Here is an 18937-nt window from a genome sequence, read left to right on the forward strand (position 1 = left end):
CCACACTTTTGGGTCGCATCGGTCGCTTTTGCATGCACACGCTGGCAGTGTGGAGGGTCAAATGGGCACTGTTGTAACCTGGCTGATGCATGGAGCTTTGCGCATAGGAACTGTTGGGCAATTGCCTGACAGCCCGCCCACCAAAAGCAGGTAGTAAGCGCATCCCATGAGCATTTGTGATAAACTCCTTTAATGGCCTAGCTTTACCATAAGCTATCAATGTCATCACCCCAGAAAACTATTTTAATTTGAGATCCTTTCAATTCTCAAAGTATAAAAGACGCTCCATTTAACAACCTAAACTCCCCAAAAAGAACAATGTAACAATGTCTCCCTCACTGTCAGACATCGTAATATCACATGTGCAAAGCGGTATACATACATGAAGCAAACTTCTAGAACTATTAAAAAGTACCCAAAATATTTCTTTGTAAAAAACAGTAGGTCATAAAAAGTTTTCTTGTAAACATTTGAAAAAGTTTCTAGCAATACAATTTAAGCATTTCAAACAATGGTGACTTTTGGTTTCTTTTTTTTTCTTTTCTTTTTTCTTAGAAGGAAACAATCCATCTTCTGCAAGTTACAAGACTCTTGTCTAAAAAAGTACACAGACGGCAGCTGCTTCTTGGAAGAACAATATACAAGTATAAATGCCGATAGAAAGAACGCATCATCTCATCTGCCTTAGTCCTTAGCCCAAACAGGCACAATAGCTTCATGATTTGTCACAATACTGACCAGTTTAAAGAAAAAATAATAATAATATCTGAAGGTTTTTAATTCCTCAAGGAGCAAAAGTTGGAGTTATTGCCTCAATTTGTAGGATTTGGTAAGACAAGTGGTCTATTTAGATGGTGTACCCAAAAGAGAACCTCTGTTGACAACACTAGCTGGTGGAGAGATGGGCACAGCCCTTCTTAAGTAAATATACCTCAGTGTTGCTACTTATTGGTCTTCCTCATACCACATATGGAGCCATAATTTCAAGTTATCCCAGGCCAAAAGACAAACCAAATTTCATTTAAACCCATAGGAATGGCTTTTTTTTTTTTTTTTTTAAATACCAAATGAAGAGTGGAAACACCAACCAAAGAGTCTGAGTTTATCACTGGACAGAAGTAATGTAAAAAGATAGTTGCATGAGATCTACTTGAGGCCAGCTGGGTGTTCCTTGTGCAGGTTTGTGTCCCATCACCTAGTTATTGATTGTCATGTTAACTTTCATTCCTGCCCGTCCCATCTGGAGACATGGCAGTTTTGAGCAGTTTTTTAGCAGCTGTTCTATGGCGACGTGGCGAACATGGAGTTCCGAGGAGAGTGCATCTTTTTCCTGTAGAACGCAACTGAGGTCTTCAAATACATCTAGAAAAAAAAAGAATAAGCAAAGTTCTGCATTAATTGTGATTTTGTTACGCAAATGGTGTCAAGATCATTAAAATGTCTGAAGGCTTAAATCAGTCAAATGCCCTAAACAACTAGGCTTGTTTGTACCAAAGTAGAGAACTAATTAGAAGCCCAATGCAATAATAATGCACAGTAGATAGATGAGTTTGACTGACACCCATCTCTCCTGACCCTCATACCAAGGTCAACTTGCCTTGGCTGCCTGTAAAGGGATCTTGAAATCCAACTACACAATGCTTACTTCCCCTCTAACATATGTTGTTGGAGAGATTCAGGAGGTCCCCATACACATTACACAGTTGGCAGGTCCCACCAAAATCAGCTATATGCATAGCCAACCTTAGGCTGATGTAACAGAGACCATCCTTATGAGATATCTTCAGGACTTTTGCGGATGGCAAAATACATACATACAGTCGTGTGTATGAGCCCTAAATCAGGCGGGCCTTGTGAAGCCCCATCCCTCCCACTAAGCAATACCTCATTTTTTACCACTTCAGAGAAGAAGCATTAAAATTTTCTAATGAAGGCGTACATATGGTGTGTGCCATAATTTGCGACTTTTTTTACATCACAATTGTGGTGCAAACTCTTTAAAAAAAATGTCCCTCATTGGATCTGGACCAAAAGACGAGGCTATTTCATGAGCTCAGTGATGAAAAGCATTTTTGTGAATCAAGGTCTTTTTTTTTTGTCGAAAAAGGTAGGCTGAGTAAACGATGCCACTTAATGCCGTTGTAAATCTATTCTAGCTTGTAAAATGGAGTCTAAAAATAAGGCTCTAATACCATCAAGCGCTGATGAGCTTTACTGTAACCTATACTTAGCTGGCAGCTTAGATTACAGCACATCTGCAGCTGCCACGGACGTGTAGGGCCGCACTGGTTGACACATTGATTTTATGCCAAGCATTGTTTTAAAGCAATAGTAAGGGGAGACAGTGCTATTACAAGAAAAAATCCCTCACGTATTTCTACTAAATTCATGTTCTCTGGAACGTGGAGACACATGGGTAGAGGCAATGTTACACAGCGCAAAGCCTCCAGGTCTCCAGAGGATGCCCAAGTCATTTGATATTGAGGCTTACCCTGGAGTTGCCGGCGGAGATGATCATTTAAGCGTCCCAGTTCTTCTCTGCTCATCGAGCTCACTGGAAGCAGAAGAGAAACATACAAAAATCAATTAGCGTCACCACAGTAATCCAAGTAATTGAAAACAACCAACATAAAGTTAATAATAACGCCTCTGGTTAGGATCCGCTCACAGTAGTGTACAGCTACAGCCAGGACATAGTGTGGCAGGAAAGAAAAACGGATTCGCTAGAAGGACTGGAAGTATTCATTTATTGTGGCAGCTAATAGTACAACTACTAATGTTTTTAATGTGGACCCATTAAAGGGGCCGTCTGGCTTAGAAAACCCATTTTCAGATAACCCATTAGGGGGCCAAGAGCAGCTGTAAGTGTACGGCACACTGGAGACCAGGCATGGCTTAAAGGGGTTTTCCGAGATTTTCATAGTGATGGCCTATCCTCGGGACAGGTCATTAATATGACATCAGCAGGGGTTCAACCCCCACTGACAGATTTGGCCTTGCGATGTCCCGTTTAAATTGGTCACATGACCAAGCGCAGCTCAGCCCCATTCAAGTTAATGGAGCTGAGCTGCGATACCAATGGACGGTGCTATGCCTGGTAAGCTGCGAAGAGGCTGCGTCGCTTACCAGAGCTCTCGTAGGCACCACAACTTCCTCCAATAGCTGAATTGGGGGGGTGCCAGGAATCGGACCTCCGCCAATCTCATATTGCTGACCTATCTAAGGAGAGGCCGTCGATATGAAAATCCCAGAAAACCCATTTAAATCCCATGGATTACCAATTGAGTAATACTTCATTTCTCCTCCGTGCCGCTGCAGGGAAATTGAACACTTACTGTCAGGTTCCCCCATTAAATTACAGTCGATGGCTGGGGGTCTCAATGGCCAAAAAAAAAAAAAAAAAAAGGGATTTCTTTTAACCCAAATCTGCTGCTGTCAATGGATGATGGAAGTAGTAGTAACAAAGGAGCAGGTGAGCAGCTGTAGTGGTTTTTAAATCACATGTGCAGGGTCCGGTCCCCGATAATCTCACGTGTCTGCAACGCTGCCCCGCTGCAGTCAAGTACTGTGCGGTTATACAGGCCGCAGCTGGCTCTGGTTAACTAATGACAACCAATAGGGCGATCTCATTAGTTTAATAAGAGCCAGCTGTGGTCTGTAGGGCCACGCGGTACTCAAACGCAGGTTGGCCACGCTGCAATTGCAGACTTCTTACTGTGATTGTACCCTTACCCAGCGGTCAGCCAAATGCTCGTCTGGCTGCCTCCGGACCCCCTTCCCCTGTACAAATGCATGCTTTGTAAAGCAGGTCTCCTCAGTGGAGACAAGGGAACAAGCCACTGCCAGACACCCCTAGCAGCGGCTTGTCTCCTGAGAAAACAAAAGATTGGGTATACTGAAATCCAACATGCCTGATCCTCCTTCCCTCCAACATCTGTCACTAGGGGAAGAGTTGGGACACCAGATACATATTATATGGTTGTCTGTTGGTGTCAATCAGTACACACCACCACCACGTTCTCCATTAGGCAATCCATGGCTACAACTAGACTCATACCCACTCCGGTGCCATTCAGGAGAATTCACAGGTCAGAGACCAGAGTTAAACATTTAAATGTGCATAAAAATAATCTGTATTTAAAAAAAAAAGGAACCAATCTTCAAGCATTAATCCACAAATGTGTGCTGGAGAATTATCTCCATTTGCTCAGTTCTACAAGTCACTGTCTATTTGTCTTCCTGTCAATCACATTTTCTATAGCAAACATCCCTAGGCGGCTAATATGGAGGCAAAGCTTTACAGAAGACGTGACCTTGGGTTGTTCTTTGCAGAGGGCAGACACAGAGCAGGAATGACAATGCCCCCGACTCGACAGTAACCTCACTTTGTAACCCTGTGGAATAAAGTATCTTGTAGCCAACAATGCAACCAACACCAAGAACAGGTCTAGAAACTATAGAGTAGATAGAACCCAGGAGACCTCCTAGAGGTAAAAAAAAACCTCCTCTGTATCAATTGTTTTGTGCACAAAGTGGTTGTCACTTCATTTTCACTGTCCTAAACCACAGGTTTAACTAATTCCAACCTCACAGAATCACAGATCGAGTCAGTTAAACCCGTGGTCGGGCCATGACACGAGTAATTTGGAAGTTTAATAATTCAAGAACACAAATGTGTGAATCTGGCCTTAATTTATTTCTAAGTTCACACTGCTCTGCACTGATGAGGGGTGAACACTCCAAAATAGCTGTCTGCAGATGAGGTACTGGCTTAGCTATAATCTTAAATTATGTCTCAAGGTTGAAACTTGACAGAAACCTTCCACCTGGTGGCATTAGAGACTCAGCTTTCCTTTCTTTCTGGAAAGAGGGCTAATTTGCATACCTTTTTCCCAGGAAGCACTGCCTGCCCTATAAGATTTCTTACATCCACTTTGTGCTCTCCACAAGTAGAAATAGTTACCCCCCCCCCCCCCCCAAATCTGGCCTTAGAAAACATGGCTGCTTTCTTTGTCAAATATCACACTTGTTTGTGGGTTTTGTGTGGCGTTGCTCTAATAGGTGTACATGTAAGACCACCGCTTCATTAGAGGGCTTATGTTAGCAGATTTGTACCTATAAAACTGGATGTTGTGTTGCATCTGAACTTTTAACCCCTTAGTGACCACCAATACGCATTTTTACAGCGGTCCCTAAAGGGCCTTAGGCTGTTGGGCAGCCCGGTTTAAGTCACAGTTCCACCGTGCAGCGGGGACTCACATGAGAGCCGCGCTCCTGCTCTAACAGCCTGGACCCCTCACATGCCGCGGGAAAGGGCACCCGCCACATGTAAGCATTGACAGAGGGAGCAGATTCCCTCTGTCTCCCATCGGCACCCCGCAATGTGTGTAAAGTTTGACTGGGGCCAGGCCCCAAGCCTTTTTCCAGCAGGCTGTGCCTCTCTGGCGCAGCCTGCTGGTCAATGTCAGTATAGCACCGATATTAAAATGCAATGCACTATAGGGAAAGTGCATTGTATTTTAAAAGCAATCAGAATATTGTCTGTTATAGTCCTCTTGTGGGACTATATAGTGGTAAAAAAAATAAAAAAAATAATACAATTAAAAAACGTGGCAGTAGCAGAGAGCCGAGCCTCTAGGTGTAACAGCAACGCCCCCGTTGCTCCTAGAGGCACATTTGCATATATTAGAAAATCATTTTCTCACCTGTGCGGGCACATATGAACATGGGACCAACACAGATGCCTTCTGCTGCCAAGTGCCCATGTAACAGGTCAGCCAGTGTCATAGGTACAAATAGGGGATAAATATAATGATTGTATACATCTCCACCTGACCCTCCATTAAACCTAGGGTCGCACATACAGGGTCTCTTGTACTGTACGGACCATGTACAAAAATGTCTGCCCCAGATCTGCTGCAATGAATATAGGATGTATAGTCGTAAATACATACGTTCTTCTTTGTTGTAATGCTGGCGTCTTCGCCGAACGTTGGGTCCAGGGTGGTTAGAGTCATCAGGCTTTTGTTCCTTGCAGGGATTCAGCCACAGCTGATTACGGCAGAAAGTGGAGTTGGCATTCTGTAGCTCGCTCACGTTGAAACCCCTGCCGTCCCGCTCTAAAACCTCTTTTCCACACGAGGCTATAGCTCCAGCTCCAGCGTCCAACCACTTTTCAGAATACTTGGGAACCTGCGAGTCATGCTGGGGAATCAGACTCCTGTCATTCAGATGTCTGAATTTGTAAAGCTTATGTTGAGCAGGTTTGGAACACTCCGAATCGGAATATAAATCCTTATTTTGTGCATATTGGACGATCCAGTTTATTTTTTTGCCGAGAATAGTTTTTACTTCCTCGTAGGGGCTCTTGGTAAGCTTGGACCGGGAACAGTCTTGGTTTGCAATTTGGTGATATTTCTCAAAACAGTCTTTGTGACCTCGTAACGATCTGGTGTGCAGAAGATCTGACTTTGCTACTCCTAAAAAATAAAAACACACAAAAAATGTATAGAAATAAAATAGTTCAGTTGCATATAAATCTGATTAAGGTTTCCTGAAAACAGAACATACAGGAAGTGGGTAGAGTTGAATTCTAAGTTTACATCACCATTTTTGAATTCTAGTAGTCTGCTCCTCTGCCAGAATAGACTACTGGAGTTACCGTATCTGGCAAAGCCAAATACGGCTACGCACCGCTGGATCCCCATTGACTATAATAGGATCAGACAAGGATTCAGCTGGTCAAAAAGTCATGTATGCATTTATGCCGGCAACCCACCAGATTCCAGTCGGGTCCCATTACAGTCAATGTGGATTAAGACGTGCGTGGCCGTGTCAGGCTATACTGGATAGGGTAAAACAGTAGTCTGTTCCTCTACTGGGACAGACTACCGGAGTTCAATAACGGGCATGTGAACATAGCCTTAATTTTACAAGAGCCTGTAACCTACTATCATGGAAATAACAGACTACAGGCTGCCATGAACAGTATAATAACCCTCAAGCTGCTAATAGGAAAGATTCACATAATATTACCAAACTGTTTGTACACCTCCCAATATGTTCACCAGTCATGAAGGTCACATTAATTAGGGCGATAACGTGTAAGCTCAATCACATCACATGTACACTCCAGTAAAAGGGATTGCCCACGTTTGAGGGCATTGCGAGATTGGACTCCACCCCCCTCCCCCCGACCTTCAGAGGGAAGCATACTTACTGAGTTCCTGCTCCCCTGCTGCTACTGACGCACTCTGGTCCCGTGGGTCAACATCCAGTTTGACCAAATGGCCACATGTCCTGCTGCAGTCAATTACTGTCCGACACATGAGGCATGGAGGAACACATCACTGTTAAGAACAGTGATTGGCTGCAGAAGCCCATGTGATCGGTGTCAAACTGGATGTTGACATGTGGGACTGGAGCGCGTCAGTGGAGGACTGAAGGAGCCGAAATCCAGTGGTGGGGAGGAGCAGGTATGTATGCGCGAGGGAAGGGGGGGGGTTTTTCTTCTTCCAAGTACAGACTAAAGGCCCCCATACATATTAGTGTACTGTGGAGAACGGCGGGTTCGGACATCTGTATTGCGTGAAATCAATATTGTTCTCCCGGGAGATAAACTGCCGCCAGAACTGTCCAGCATCGACGTTCTCCACTCTCCCCATTAACAGACAGGCACATTCGCCCATGAGCACATAACAGGGATCACTGTAGCGATCGATGATTTAGGAAGCTGCACCCTAGCTGCCATTATTTAAAATTCGGGACCGCTTTTCTACCAAGATGATGAATTAACGTTCTATTAGGATTACTTTGTTCTCCTTTCATCAGCCAGAGGCAAATCTTCCTGTCCACGCCCGAGTCTTAGCTAGGGGATGTGACGTTCCTCCTTGTGTGTTTCTGTGATGTGCACAAACAAACCACTGAAGTGACCACCAAGGACACCAGCCATTCGACGTTATACATTTATATAAAATGGCTAAACTTTTGAAGCTTAACATCAAGCCTCATTCTGAGGGGAAGATTAATGGCTCTTATACAAACAACATCGGAGAGCTCCGGCCGCCCATCGCCCGCTCACAAATGAAAAGCTCCAGTTTTGGGACTTCAAGTGAGAATATTTGAAAATCTTGAAAAGACTTTTCCCTGAACAACTGGCTTATTCTGAAAGCAGGTAGGACTGCAGAGCCGAGATAGGATTGAGGAGGTTTTAATTTCATGCCTATTAGCTGATTCTGCAAAGGAGCTGAAATTCTTGAGCGGGACTATGGACATGAAACGTCTGACGGAAAGGAAGACAGAGTGAAAATTAGGTCACTACGAATGAGCGCAGCTGTCTACTAAACTCATCGCTCTAACAGGATTCTCAGCGTCCCTTCTTAAAAGGGGGTTGTTCACCTCTGGGGGCCTTTTGGAAAGCCACCCCCAGCATGGCTGGACCTGCACAGGGAATCATTCTTACCTGATTCCCACCACTGGGTTCCAGCTCGTTCACTTCCCCGCTGCTCTTTGGTGTCCCAATGTCAACATCCTGTTTGATGTGGGACATTTGGTCGATGCAGCCAATGACGTTGACGAGGGGACAATGGAGAGCAGCAGCGGCACGATGGGAGCAAAGGAGCCAAAACCCAGTGGCAGGGATCAGGCAAGTATGATTCCCTTTGCAGAGCCGGCCATGCCCGGCATCACGCCTGAAAGACTCTTGAGGATGAACAACCCCTTTAAAGTGAAGGAAACAGACACCGAGACAGACGCTGAACAATGACATTTTAGAGGAGAGTACGAACGGGGGACCCCCTCTATGAGGCAGAATAGCCAGCCTATGCAGGTCTGAATGACCCCGGATCCCCTTGACATAATCTATTGTTTGCCAAGGGAGCAAGTAAGCCGTGGGTGAGGGCAACAAAATGGAACAGGTTTCCTCTGATGAGAGAAACTCTTTAAAAAGCAAATAATTTTAAAAAGGAACCTGTCATCTGGTTTGGGAAAACTACACCACCAGAATGCAGTGGCCCCAAACCAGGTGACTGGTTCCCCCTTTAAGGAGAGTTCTCTACTTAATATTTCTTTAATATATCAAAATGATACCACCACCAGAGATGAGGAATGGCTTTAAGTAACTGCTCTATCAGCACGGTGGAAACTCTTAGTCAATCATTTGAAACCTGCTGCTATGGACAAACTGCCGACCAACAAGCTATTTTGTTAGAAAACAGACCTCTAGCAACGGGTCTGTCCACCAGAAAACTCAGGTTATTAGTTTAAGGGAAAACGGAACAGAGTTAAGAGAGAAGGGGCACATTTATATTTTTGTGGAGAACCTCTCTAGTGTTTTTGCCTTCTGGAGAGACACTGCCAACACGTCTGAAAGTTTAGTTCTGTCCACAGTGAGGGCCAGGACTCCCACTATGTAGGAGGCACATCTATAGCACTGTCCATCCTGGTTCATGGACCTCATGCAAGAATATCAAAACTATGTTAAGTACTGTGCTGCTTACACAGAATGTAGAAAAGACCGGGAAACAACCTCAATGGACTCATTAATGGTTGTCACATTTGGATGTTTAGCTTCTGAAGGAACCAATAAACATCAAACAACTGATATTCATATGTCCAGACATTTCAGGGAGAAATGCTGTAATTGTACATTGAAGGAGACAGGCAGCCGGCGGATTTGTCACTAAACTGGTCATCTGTGATATGAAAAAAAATAAAATAAAAAAGGAATTTTTCGCCCGAGTGTAGATTTAAGCCCCGGGCTTGGAATGTGCATCTCCAGCTCAGAGCATATTGCTAAAGTATAAATCTGGAGGCTCAGTTTATCCTTATGTGGATAGCGGACAAATGCTGCCGAGCAGCCGCCAGCTGGGCTCCGGCCTCCACCCCCTTCAGATTCTTTATAAAGGTAAAACTCAAGCAAAGTCGCCTTCTCTATGGAAAACATGACGCGCACAGTGCTCACCCCCTGGACAGTGCAGACTGTGGGATGGGAGACCTTCCTTAAAAATAGCATAGGTGACACATAGGGATGCATATTCTACTGAGTAATCCATGATTGAGTACTCTAATAAGAAAAAACAAATTTAAAGAATGCTTTTCTGCTTCCCCCGCCCTCCCCCCCACGAGGATTTTGTGTCAAGTTACTCGATTTAATCGAGTAATCGTTTCAGTCCAAGTGGCACAAAAGAACCACCTGTCCCTGTCTACACGCAGACTCCACTGCCTGCCAAATATTTCTCAGTGGACCCCCATTCTCTCGATAGGCCAGGTAATAACAAGCAGACATTCATTCCATGGAATATTCACAAATACCCTGCTATCATCCTTATCTTGACCTACATTCTGTACAGTTCAGAGCCGAATTCAGTGTTCAGCTGGTAGTTACTGGAAACTGTCGACAAGCCTGTCGTCAGACACACCTAACATCTTAGCCGAGTTCCAATAAGAAAAATGGACAAGGTTTCTCCGATAACAGATTACTATGTGTTGCCTGCTATGAAGACTACTCTTTAATCATATTAAAGGAGTTTTCATGGAGTTCTGATATTGGTGGCCTATCTTCAAGATAGGTCATCAATATCAGATTGTTGGGGGTCCGACTCCCAGCAGCCACGCTGATCAGGTGTTGGTGCTCCAGGGAGTGCTGCAGCCTCTTCCTTGGTAAGGGAAGCTACCTTCATCGGTCCCATTGCCTAAGTGACGCTCAGTCCCATTGAAGTGAATGGGCCTGGACTGCAACACCTAGAAGAGCCACTGTACAGCACTATGCTTGCTATGCTGCGGCCTCTTCAAGCAGCTGATAGACGGCAGTGACAAGAGACAGACCCCCAACAGATCAGGTACTGATGACATATCCTGAAGACAGGCCATCGATATTCTACTCCTGGAAAACACCAACGTTGGAGGATTTCACCTCTGAAGCCCAAGTTTGTAAATACAGCTCTGGGCTACAATACAGGCTGTAAATCAGGATTAGTACCAGCTAAGTAATGTAATGTACTACCTGAACAGTTACACTATTTAATTCTATATAGGAACTGTAAAATGGATATACGTAGCCTTTAGGCAACCACATTACATGGTTATGGTGCCTCCTATTACAGGAAAGCAAATAGCAGCGTTATATAATCTGTCGGCCAGGACATAATGAAGGGAATGCATCATTACCGCACCATTTCTGTATAACCTACAGCTATGTGAAATGTCGTCATTCAGGATTGGCCTAATGAATCATCATGGACGGATGGAGCCAGTGTCTCCATAGTACAGACGCTGCTTGGTGACTGATCAGCCAGGTAGAGTCCCACTCCGTACTGTTAAGGGCGAGCACCTCCAGTCTACGGATGGATATCTGGCTTGGCTATTTTCCCTGGTCATGCCCCAAGGCTTGATAAAAAGTCCTTTTTTGACTCATAAGGAGCCACTTCCACAAGGTGGCGCTAGCGAGGTGGTTCTCTTTCCCTGGGAGATACTTCTTTGCATCAGTCAGCCCAGCAAAATTAGTCCTGTTCATCACCTGGTTTACAGGGAGAGATAATCATGGCAGTGACAAGTATCTCATGTACAGGACAAAAAAAAAAAATGTTTCAAGTAAAAATCACAATACAAATACATCACATTTCAAGATTTTTTTTTTTTATTATGGTAAAAACCTATCTGGGGTATAAGCAGGTTTATGGCTTCATGCACACGGCCGTATTTTGTATCCGATCTGCCCATTCATTTCTTTGGGTCGGCCAAAAAATGGACTGTGGGGGTAACAGAGGTCAGACCCCCACTGATCATAAGGTGATGGCATAGTCACTCAGTATACCTCCACTTTATAAGATTGGAAAAACCGTTTGAATGAAGGTGAACCCAGTAGGGCTGCAGCTAACGATTTTTTGAATAATCGATTAGTTGTCGATAATTTCATTGATTAAATCGGGAAAAAACACCAAAATTACAAAAAAAGGGGTTTATATGATTTTACTTGAAAAATGTTCAAAGGCCATATTAAAACAAATTGTGGATGGCGCTGTTATGGGGGGGGGGGGGGAGAATGTGTACGGCGCTGTTATGGGGGGGGGGGGGGAGAATGTGTACGGATTCTTTGGACGGCGCTGTCATGGGGATTCTTTGGACGGCGCTGTCATGGGGATTCTTTGGACGGCGCTGTCATGGGGATTCTTTGGACGGCGCTGTCATGGGGATTCTTTGGACGGCGCTGTCATGGGGATTCTTTGGACGGCGCTGTCATGGGGATTCTTTGGACGGCGCTGTCATGGGGAGGGGGATCTGTGACAAATCCCCCTCCTCATAACAGTGCCATCCACAGATCCCCCTCCTCATAACAGACTATTCTGGCAGTAACTTTTACTCAGCGCATCTTTATTACCTTACAATGAAGCTCCGGTAACAGGCAGATCAGGCGGCGGCGTAACCTCACTTACTCACGTGACGCGCCTGCTCCGCCCACTTTATGAATGAACCAGGCGCGTCACGTGAGTAAGTGAGGTTACGCCGCCGCCTGCTCTGCCTGTTACTGGAGCTTCATTGTAAGGTAAAATAAAGATGCGCCGATTTAAAGTAAACCGCCCGCCCACATAGCAACAAATCGGCGATTATTAGTTAACTGGATTCGTTGTCGACGAACCCAGTTATCGAATATTATCGATAGTCGATTAATCGTTGCAGCCCTAGAACCCAGTATGCCTGTACCTTTTGTAGTTTGCACATTACCATCATTAAGGGGGTTTTCCAGGAACACACTACGGATGACCTATACTCAGAATAGATTATCAATATCTGATCGGTGGTGGTTCGACTCACGGCACCCCCGCAGGTCAGCTGTACTAAGAGGCCGCGGCACTCTGCTCAGTCCCTTTCAAGTGAATTAGGCTGAACTAATACCAAGCAGAGCCGCTATACAGTGCACAGCTCTGTGTTGGTATGCCGTGTGAAGGCCGCAGTCAAAAAAGATTCAAAAACGCTGATCGCTAGTTGGACCCCCCACAAAACAGAAAATGATGGTCTATCTTGAAGATGGTTCAACAGAATTATACTCCCAGAAAACCCCATTAATAATTATTCCCAATACAACTATATATAAAATTACAATCCATAGTGTCAGTGCTGGGTACTTTTGACTTAGGGTACTTTCACAATAGCGTTATTCTTTTCCGGCATAGAGTTTCATCCTAGGAGCTCAATACCGGAAAAGAACTAATCAGTTTTATCCCATGCATTCTGAATGGAGAGCAATCCGTTCAGGATGTCTTCAGTTCAGTCACTGTACGGTTTATGGACGAAGAAAATAACGCAACATGCTGCAGTTTTGTCTCCGTCCAAAATTCCATAACACTTGCCGGAATGACGGATTCGGCATTAATTTAAATTGACATGTATTAATGCCGGATCCGTTGCAAAGTGTTCTGTAAATTGCTGCATTGACTGATCCGGATTTCCAGTCTGCGCCGTGATATAGGAGGAGGTGGCGGCGCAAACTTCCTGTTTGTCTGTTTGCTACAGCCTGCGAGGGAGAAGGAAGGACGCCATTGAAGGCGAGTATAAAGTTTTTAGTTTGTGCAACAGTAGAAAAATTAAATATAAGCAGCTCTTATGTACTTATACATAGGAGCTGTATGTTATAAGTACATAGGTGATGCTTGGAGTAGTAGTACCTATGTACTACTACTCATAGCATCACCTATATACTTATACTACCTGCAGTCCCTATGTAATTTTGCACAGGGACTGCAGGTAGTATAAAGTACATAGTGGATGGTAGGAGTAGTGGTCCTAGGTACTGCTACTCCTAGCATCCACTATGTACTTATACTACCTGCAGTCCCTATGTAATGCTGCACAGGGACTGCAGGTAGTCCTAGGTACTGCTACTCCTAGCATCCACTATGTACTTATACCAACTGCATTCCCTATGTTTGTATAGGGACTGCAAGTTGTATAAGTACATAGTGGATGCCAGGAGTAGTAGTCTTACGCACAAGATTATGACTACCATTAAATTTTATTAATTTAATAGCAAATAATAATAATAATAATAATAATAATAATATAAAAAGCACGACTGCCAACCTGACTGCTAGCCTGCCCGCCAATTTTGGCAAGAATGTCAAGTAAGTATGATTTTCGTGGGTTTGTTGTATCCTCTAAAATGCAAATATTAAAATTGATTTTTGGTTCTATAAGCACATCATCTTCATGTGAGGCCGGGAGCTCTCCTCCTTGTCTACGTCGCGATACGGTATGTCAAGTTGGGTAGCATTCCCAACTTAAATATTGTGTCAGTATTCTAATGTTTTTTTTTGTCTTTTTTCCTCTCAGCCATCATCTGTGGAGGAGATGCATCCCAGCCATGAAAGTGCGAGAGAGGAGGAAGTCGGAGGTGGAGGACATCGTCCTGTTACCTCTCAGAGAGGTTGTCAAGCCGCAGCCAGAGGACATCGTGGAGCATGCGGCAATCGTGGTCGTGAGTATTTTCAATAAAGTTTTTTTTTTTATTGTTAAACTTAAAACATTATGTTAATTTAATTAAGGAGGAGGAGGTCAGCCGGTTTTAAATTGACAACGATCTCCTCATCCAGATGGTGGAGGAACGACCACCGTTGTGGGACCACACCAACTGCCGCCATGCAACACAGCTCCTCTGGCTCGAGATATGAGGCCATTGTGCCAAATTGGGACGACCTCAGAGACAGTCAACGGGACGAGTGCCGTAAGTATACAGTATTTCATTTGTAAATAGCATACACATGTTTCATTGATCAAAAGTGGTTTACCATCTATTTGATGCGGGTCACTGCCACCGATAGTTTAATACCATTTTTTTTTTTTACGGTTATTGTGGCAGGTTCAATTAAAATAGTAAACTATTTTTGATGTCAACAAATTATGTATTTTAAAGACATCAATTTGTATGCTTTTTTTTTTGCGCCTTTTCTTGTACCAGGGGAGACAATTCTTGTTCGGTGGCGGTCAATTCGGGGCCGCTACAAAAAGGACTTCAATGAGGAAGTTCGGTGCCCGAGTGGTTCTGGAGGAACCCGCAAGCGGCTATAAATCGGTACGCTGCCATCTTGGGGTTTATACAGATTATGAATTCTGTTCTACAATGTATGAGTATGGCCCTGGCAGACTGTCATTTGGCACTCTGTCTAGGATATCCACATACTATTTTGTGTAGTAGAGATGAGCGAAGCGTGCTTCAGATTATACATCTGAAGTTGCTTTAAAAAAAAAAATTAATAAATCATACTGTACATACACACTTCTCTATACACTAATGGAATGTATGGGTTCTATGTACAGTATTTTTATGATTTTTTTTTGTAATGCAACTTCCTATGTAGAATCCCAAGTTGCTTTGCTCACCTCTATCCAGAGGTTCTCCAGTGAAATATAATTGCTAATTGTGTTTTTCTTTTCTTTGCTTTACAGCACAGCAAGCAGTACTTGGGTGCCTGAAGTTCCTCCGGAAGCGGTCCCTGAGGAGCCGGCCACCGCGGTTCCTTCTCGTCCTGCTCAACCAACTGGTCAGGACCTCAATGTTCCCCTACTTGTGCCCCCTAGCGATCCAATGATGGCGACATTAGCCCCACTTTTTGAGGCCCTCATGCGTCGCCAGAGGTCCTGTAGGAGCAGTTAGGCGGACTACGAGGATCTCAAAAGGCTCGTTTACGAGTCCTTGATGGGATTCACAAATAGAGTTGCCGCTTTGGAGGATAATTTGCGACGTCTGCAGGAGGGGGCGGCGTAGACGTCACAAATGAGTCCGGTGCATCACTATTTGACATTGTTGCTCCCTGTGACCTGACCAGTTGTTTGAGCCCAGAAGACAGGTGGACTGCATCTTGTGGCAAGTTCAAAGTTTCAAAAGTTTTTTTTAAACAAGTGGATCCAAAAAGGCTTCTTTTGGAACATTGAAAATTTCCCGACACTGGCAGAGCAACAGAAGTATTTGTCGCTCCGCCAGGGTGGGGAGAATATGTTGCCAAGAAAAAGTGTGAAGTATAGAGGCCTGACCTAATCTCCCAGCGCTGGCGGAGCGACACAAGTACTTGTCGCTCCTCCAGTTTGGGGAGATTCTGTGTAGGAGTAATGTGCAGAAGAGAGGCCTGACACAATCTCCCAGGGGTGGAGAAGTGACACAAGTACTTGTCGCTACTACAGCGTAGATAGATCAATAGAAGCCACAAGACTCAATTTATGTTTTCATAAAAACTTTAATAAACAAATTTCTAGATCAATTCAACAAACTATATACAACCACACAGTTAAACAGCATCAATCCTAAATAAAAAGATGATAACATTTTTACTAAAGACATAAACACAAATCAGCTCATTTGGTCCTGCCAGTCCACTGTTCCTGCATCGGAGCAGAAATACTCAGCAAAGGAGTCGCTCATCCTAGAAACTGCCACACTTGTCCGCGGTCCAAAATTTTGAATAATGGCCATCTCGCTGTCTTCAGGGATCTGCTCCTAGAAGTAAGACCTGGCAGGACCATCTCTTTCACTGCCTGGAAATCTAGTATTAGAGAAGAAATTAGGGTAAAACACAAGCAGACTCCGCTTTTTGTTTGCCCAAATGGTCCTTTTGTGCAGAAATCAGCACAAAACATCACATACTCCATGGCGCACACACTGACAACAGAGGTCTCAGAGGGGGAGCTTTTGAGCGTGAAGGCTTCTTCATCATTTACACCGACAAATGTCACTTTAACAAGTAGGAATCAGCAAGCGGTCGGCTGCTTGCTTAACCTCTATTATGTTTGTGCATTTCACATGGTAAGCTGTTAACAGCGAGTTTAGTCTTTCCGCTCTGTCAAGTGACATTTATTCAGCAGAGGCTCTGCAGCTGCCAGCACCCTTAAAACCACACGTAGGGACCCACAGCTACCCAGCACTCATGGCTTTAATCTACTTAGGAACAGAGTATCAGGAGTACTGAGTATCAGAGAAAAAAAAAAAAAAAAGAAGACAGTCAAAAATAAATTTCATAATGAGTGACCGAACTTTAGGTCCTTCAGGGCCAATAGGTACTCCAACACAACGGTTTGCCTTGGCTAAAATGGGACCCAAATGGAGATCTCCACATTCAGCTAAACATTCCCTAAAAAGACATGAAAGGGACCATAAACTGAACAAAACACCAGAGCCCCAAGATGGGCTATTCTGTATTATATGTCTGTGTATCTGACTGGTTGGCTGAAACAATGGGTCAGAAATGTAAGAGGTAAAGACTTCTGAATACAGATAAATGCCTATATACCTAGGGTGTCCATCACCAGGAAAACTACTGATAAACCAGGCATAAAGCCTTGTAGGCCTAGCTGAATGCGATTCCTTGCTTCATTATTGGGGGTAGACCCAAGCCACCCTGTGCAACCCGGCTTCTCCTGGTTCCTCTGCCAGCCCCTTCCTTAATTGACAAGGACCAGGTTCCTGCACAGTCATCTTGCTTGGCCCTCTCAAGAAGGAGAGTGACTTCTTACCTGTGGTAACCCCCCTCTTTCAGTTTATTTTTGCAGGGTCTCTAAATACATTATGTCAGAGCTATACATCAGAAGTACAAGTTGGAAATACAACATGTACCACTGGGTAAGCCACGTAGTGGCCTACAATTCATATGGAAAGTCTTCAGACCCTTTCACTTTTTTAATGTGTTGTCATGTTGCGGCCTTGTAATAAAATAAAAACATTCCGTTTTCCCCCATCATTCTTCACTCAATACCCCATAATAAGGGAAAACAGAATGTATGACATCTTTGTTTAAATTTACTGAAAAGGAAAAAAAAAATTTAAATAAAATCTTGAATTGACATAGGTATTCAGAGCCTTTATTCAGGACTTAGTTGAATCCCGTTTGATAGGGATTACAGCCTCCAGTCTTCTTGGGGATGATGCCACAAGGTTTGCAAATGTGGATTTGGGAATTTTCTGCCATTCTTCTCTGCAAATCCTCTCAGGCTCTGTCAGGTTGGATCGGGAATGAGGTCCAGAGCACTCTGGGCCAGGTTTTCATAAAAAAAAAAATTTCTGTACTTTGCTTGATTCAGCTTTCCCCAAGCCCTGGCCAGTCTCCTTGTCCCAGCCGCTGAAAAACACCCCCACCACGCTTCACTGTAGGGATTGTATTGTGCAGGTGATGAGCAGTGCCTGGTTTCCTCCAGATATAATCACAGATTGGACACAGTATTAAAAACTAACATGTGGTATCTTTTTTTTTTTTCCCCTCGATGGCTGACCAATATGGAGGACAAAAGTATATTCTTCAGGCGAATGGTGATCTATGGTTATTTTCAGTGTATGCTCTGGAAGCTTTTGCCAAATGTATAAATGTTAGGTGAAGAGCGACTAAAAGGCATACAAGAGTTTAAGTCCTACACAAGGAGACAACGTCATATGTAGAAGCAGACCATGTGGCTGCTTAAGGGTCCCTGGAGAGGTTGATCTTGCCAACACAATTTAATGTGTGGTGAGAACCTGCACAGTCATGTGGTCTCCATAGGTGCTACAATGATCGCAAATAAGGAAGATGAACTACAGAAATGAAAATGGTATGGGGGTCTCCTAACCATGAGGTCCTGGAGTATAGGCCAAAGGGCTCAATTTATCATCACTGCAGGGCCCACTGTTTAAAATGCACACTAGTGAATGTGAGCTATGTGGCTGTGAATTGCTTGCCTTGGTTTATTAAATGAAATGTAAAGGCTATGTACACTGTGCATTGTACTCATTATTAGGTAAAAATATTTTTTCCAATTGGTCGCTATTAAAAACTTGGAGTCCTTTTCTCCGTACAGAGCTGAGACGCTCTACTAGGAAGATCTGAATTTTCTCTCAACTTCGTCAAAGCTCAATCCTTATCTTACTGATAAGAATGTGGCATAAATAAGTGTTTATGACCTCTTAGTAGTTTACAGATAAGTGTTA

At 44.0% G+C, this 18937-nt stretch overlaps 1 protein-coding gene across 2 annotated transcripts in view; it reads right to left on the bottom strand.

Annotated features, from left to right (window-relative positions):
- Positions 1 to 539: 539 nt before the first annotated feature.
- The window catches only part of C3H21orf91 (chromosome 3 C21orf91 homolog), a 41380-nt gene continuing 22982 nt past the window's right edge, over positions 540 to 18937 (bottom strand). For both annotated transcript variants that reach the window (XM_044284315.1, XM_044284314.1), the window contains exons 3-5: positions 5955 to 6479; positions 2492 to 2554; positions 540 to 1362 (exon numbers count right to left, since the gene is read on the bottom strand). In XM_044284315.1, coding sequence (XP_044140250.1) covers positions 1196 to 1362; positions 2492 to 2554; positions 5955 to 6479 — 755 coding nt within the window. In that variant the 3' untranslated portion in view covers positions 540 to 1195. The remainder of the gene's footprint in view (positions 1363 to 2491; positions 2555 to 5954; positions 6480 to 18937) is intronic.

The sequence above is a fragment of the Bufo gargarizans genome, chromosome 3, assembly GCF_014858855.1.
Source record: "Bufo gargarizans isolate SCDJY-AF-19 chromosome 3, ASM1485885v1, whole genome shotgun sequence".
Lineage (NCBI taxonomy): Eukaryota > Metazoa > Chordata > Amphibia > Anura > Bufonidae > Bufo > Bufo gargarizans.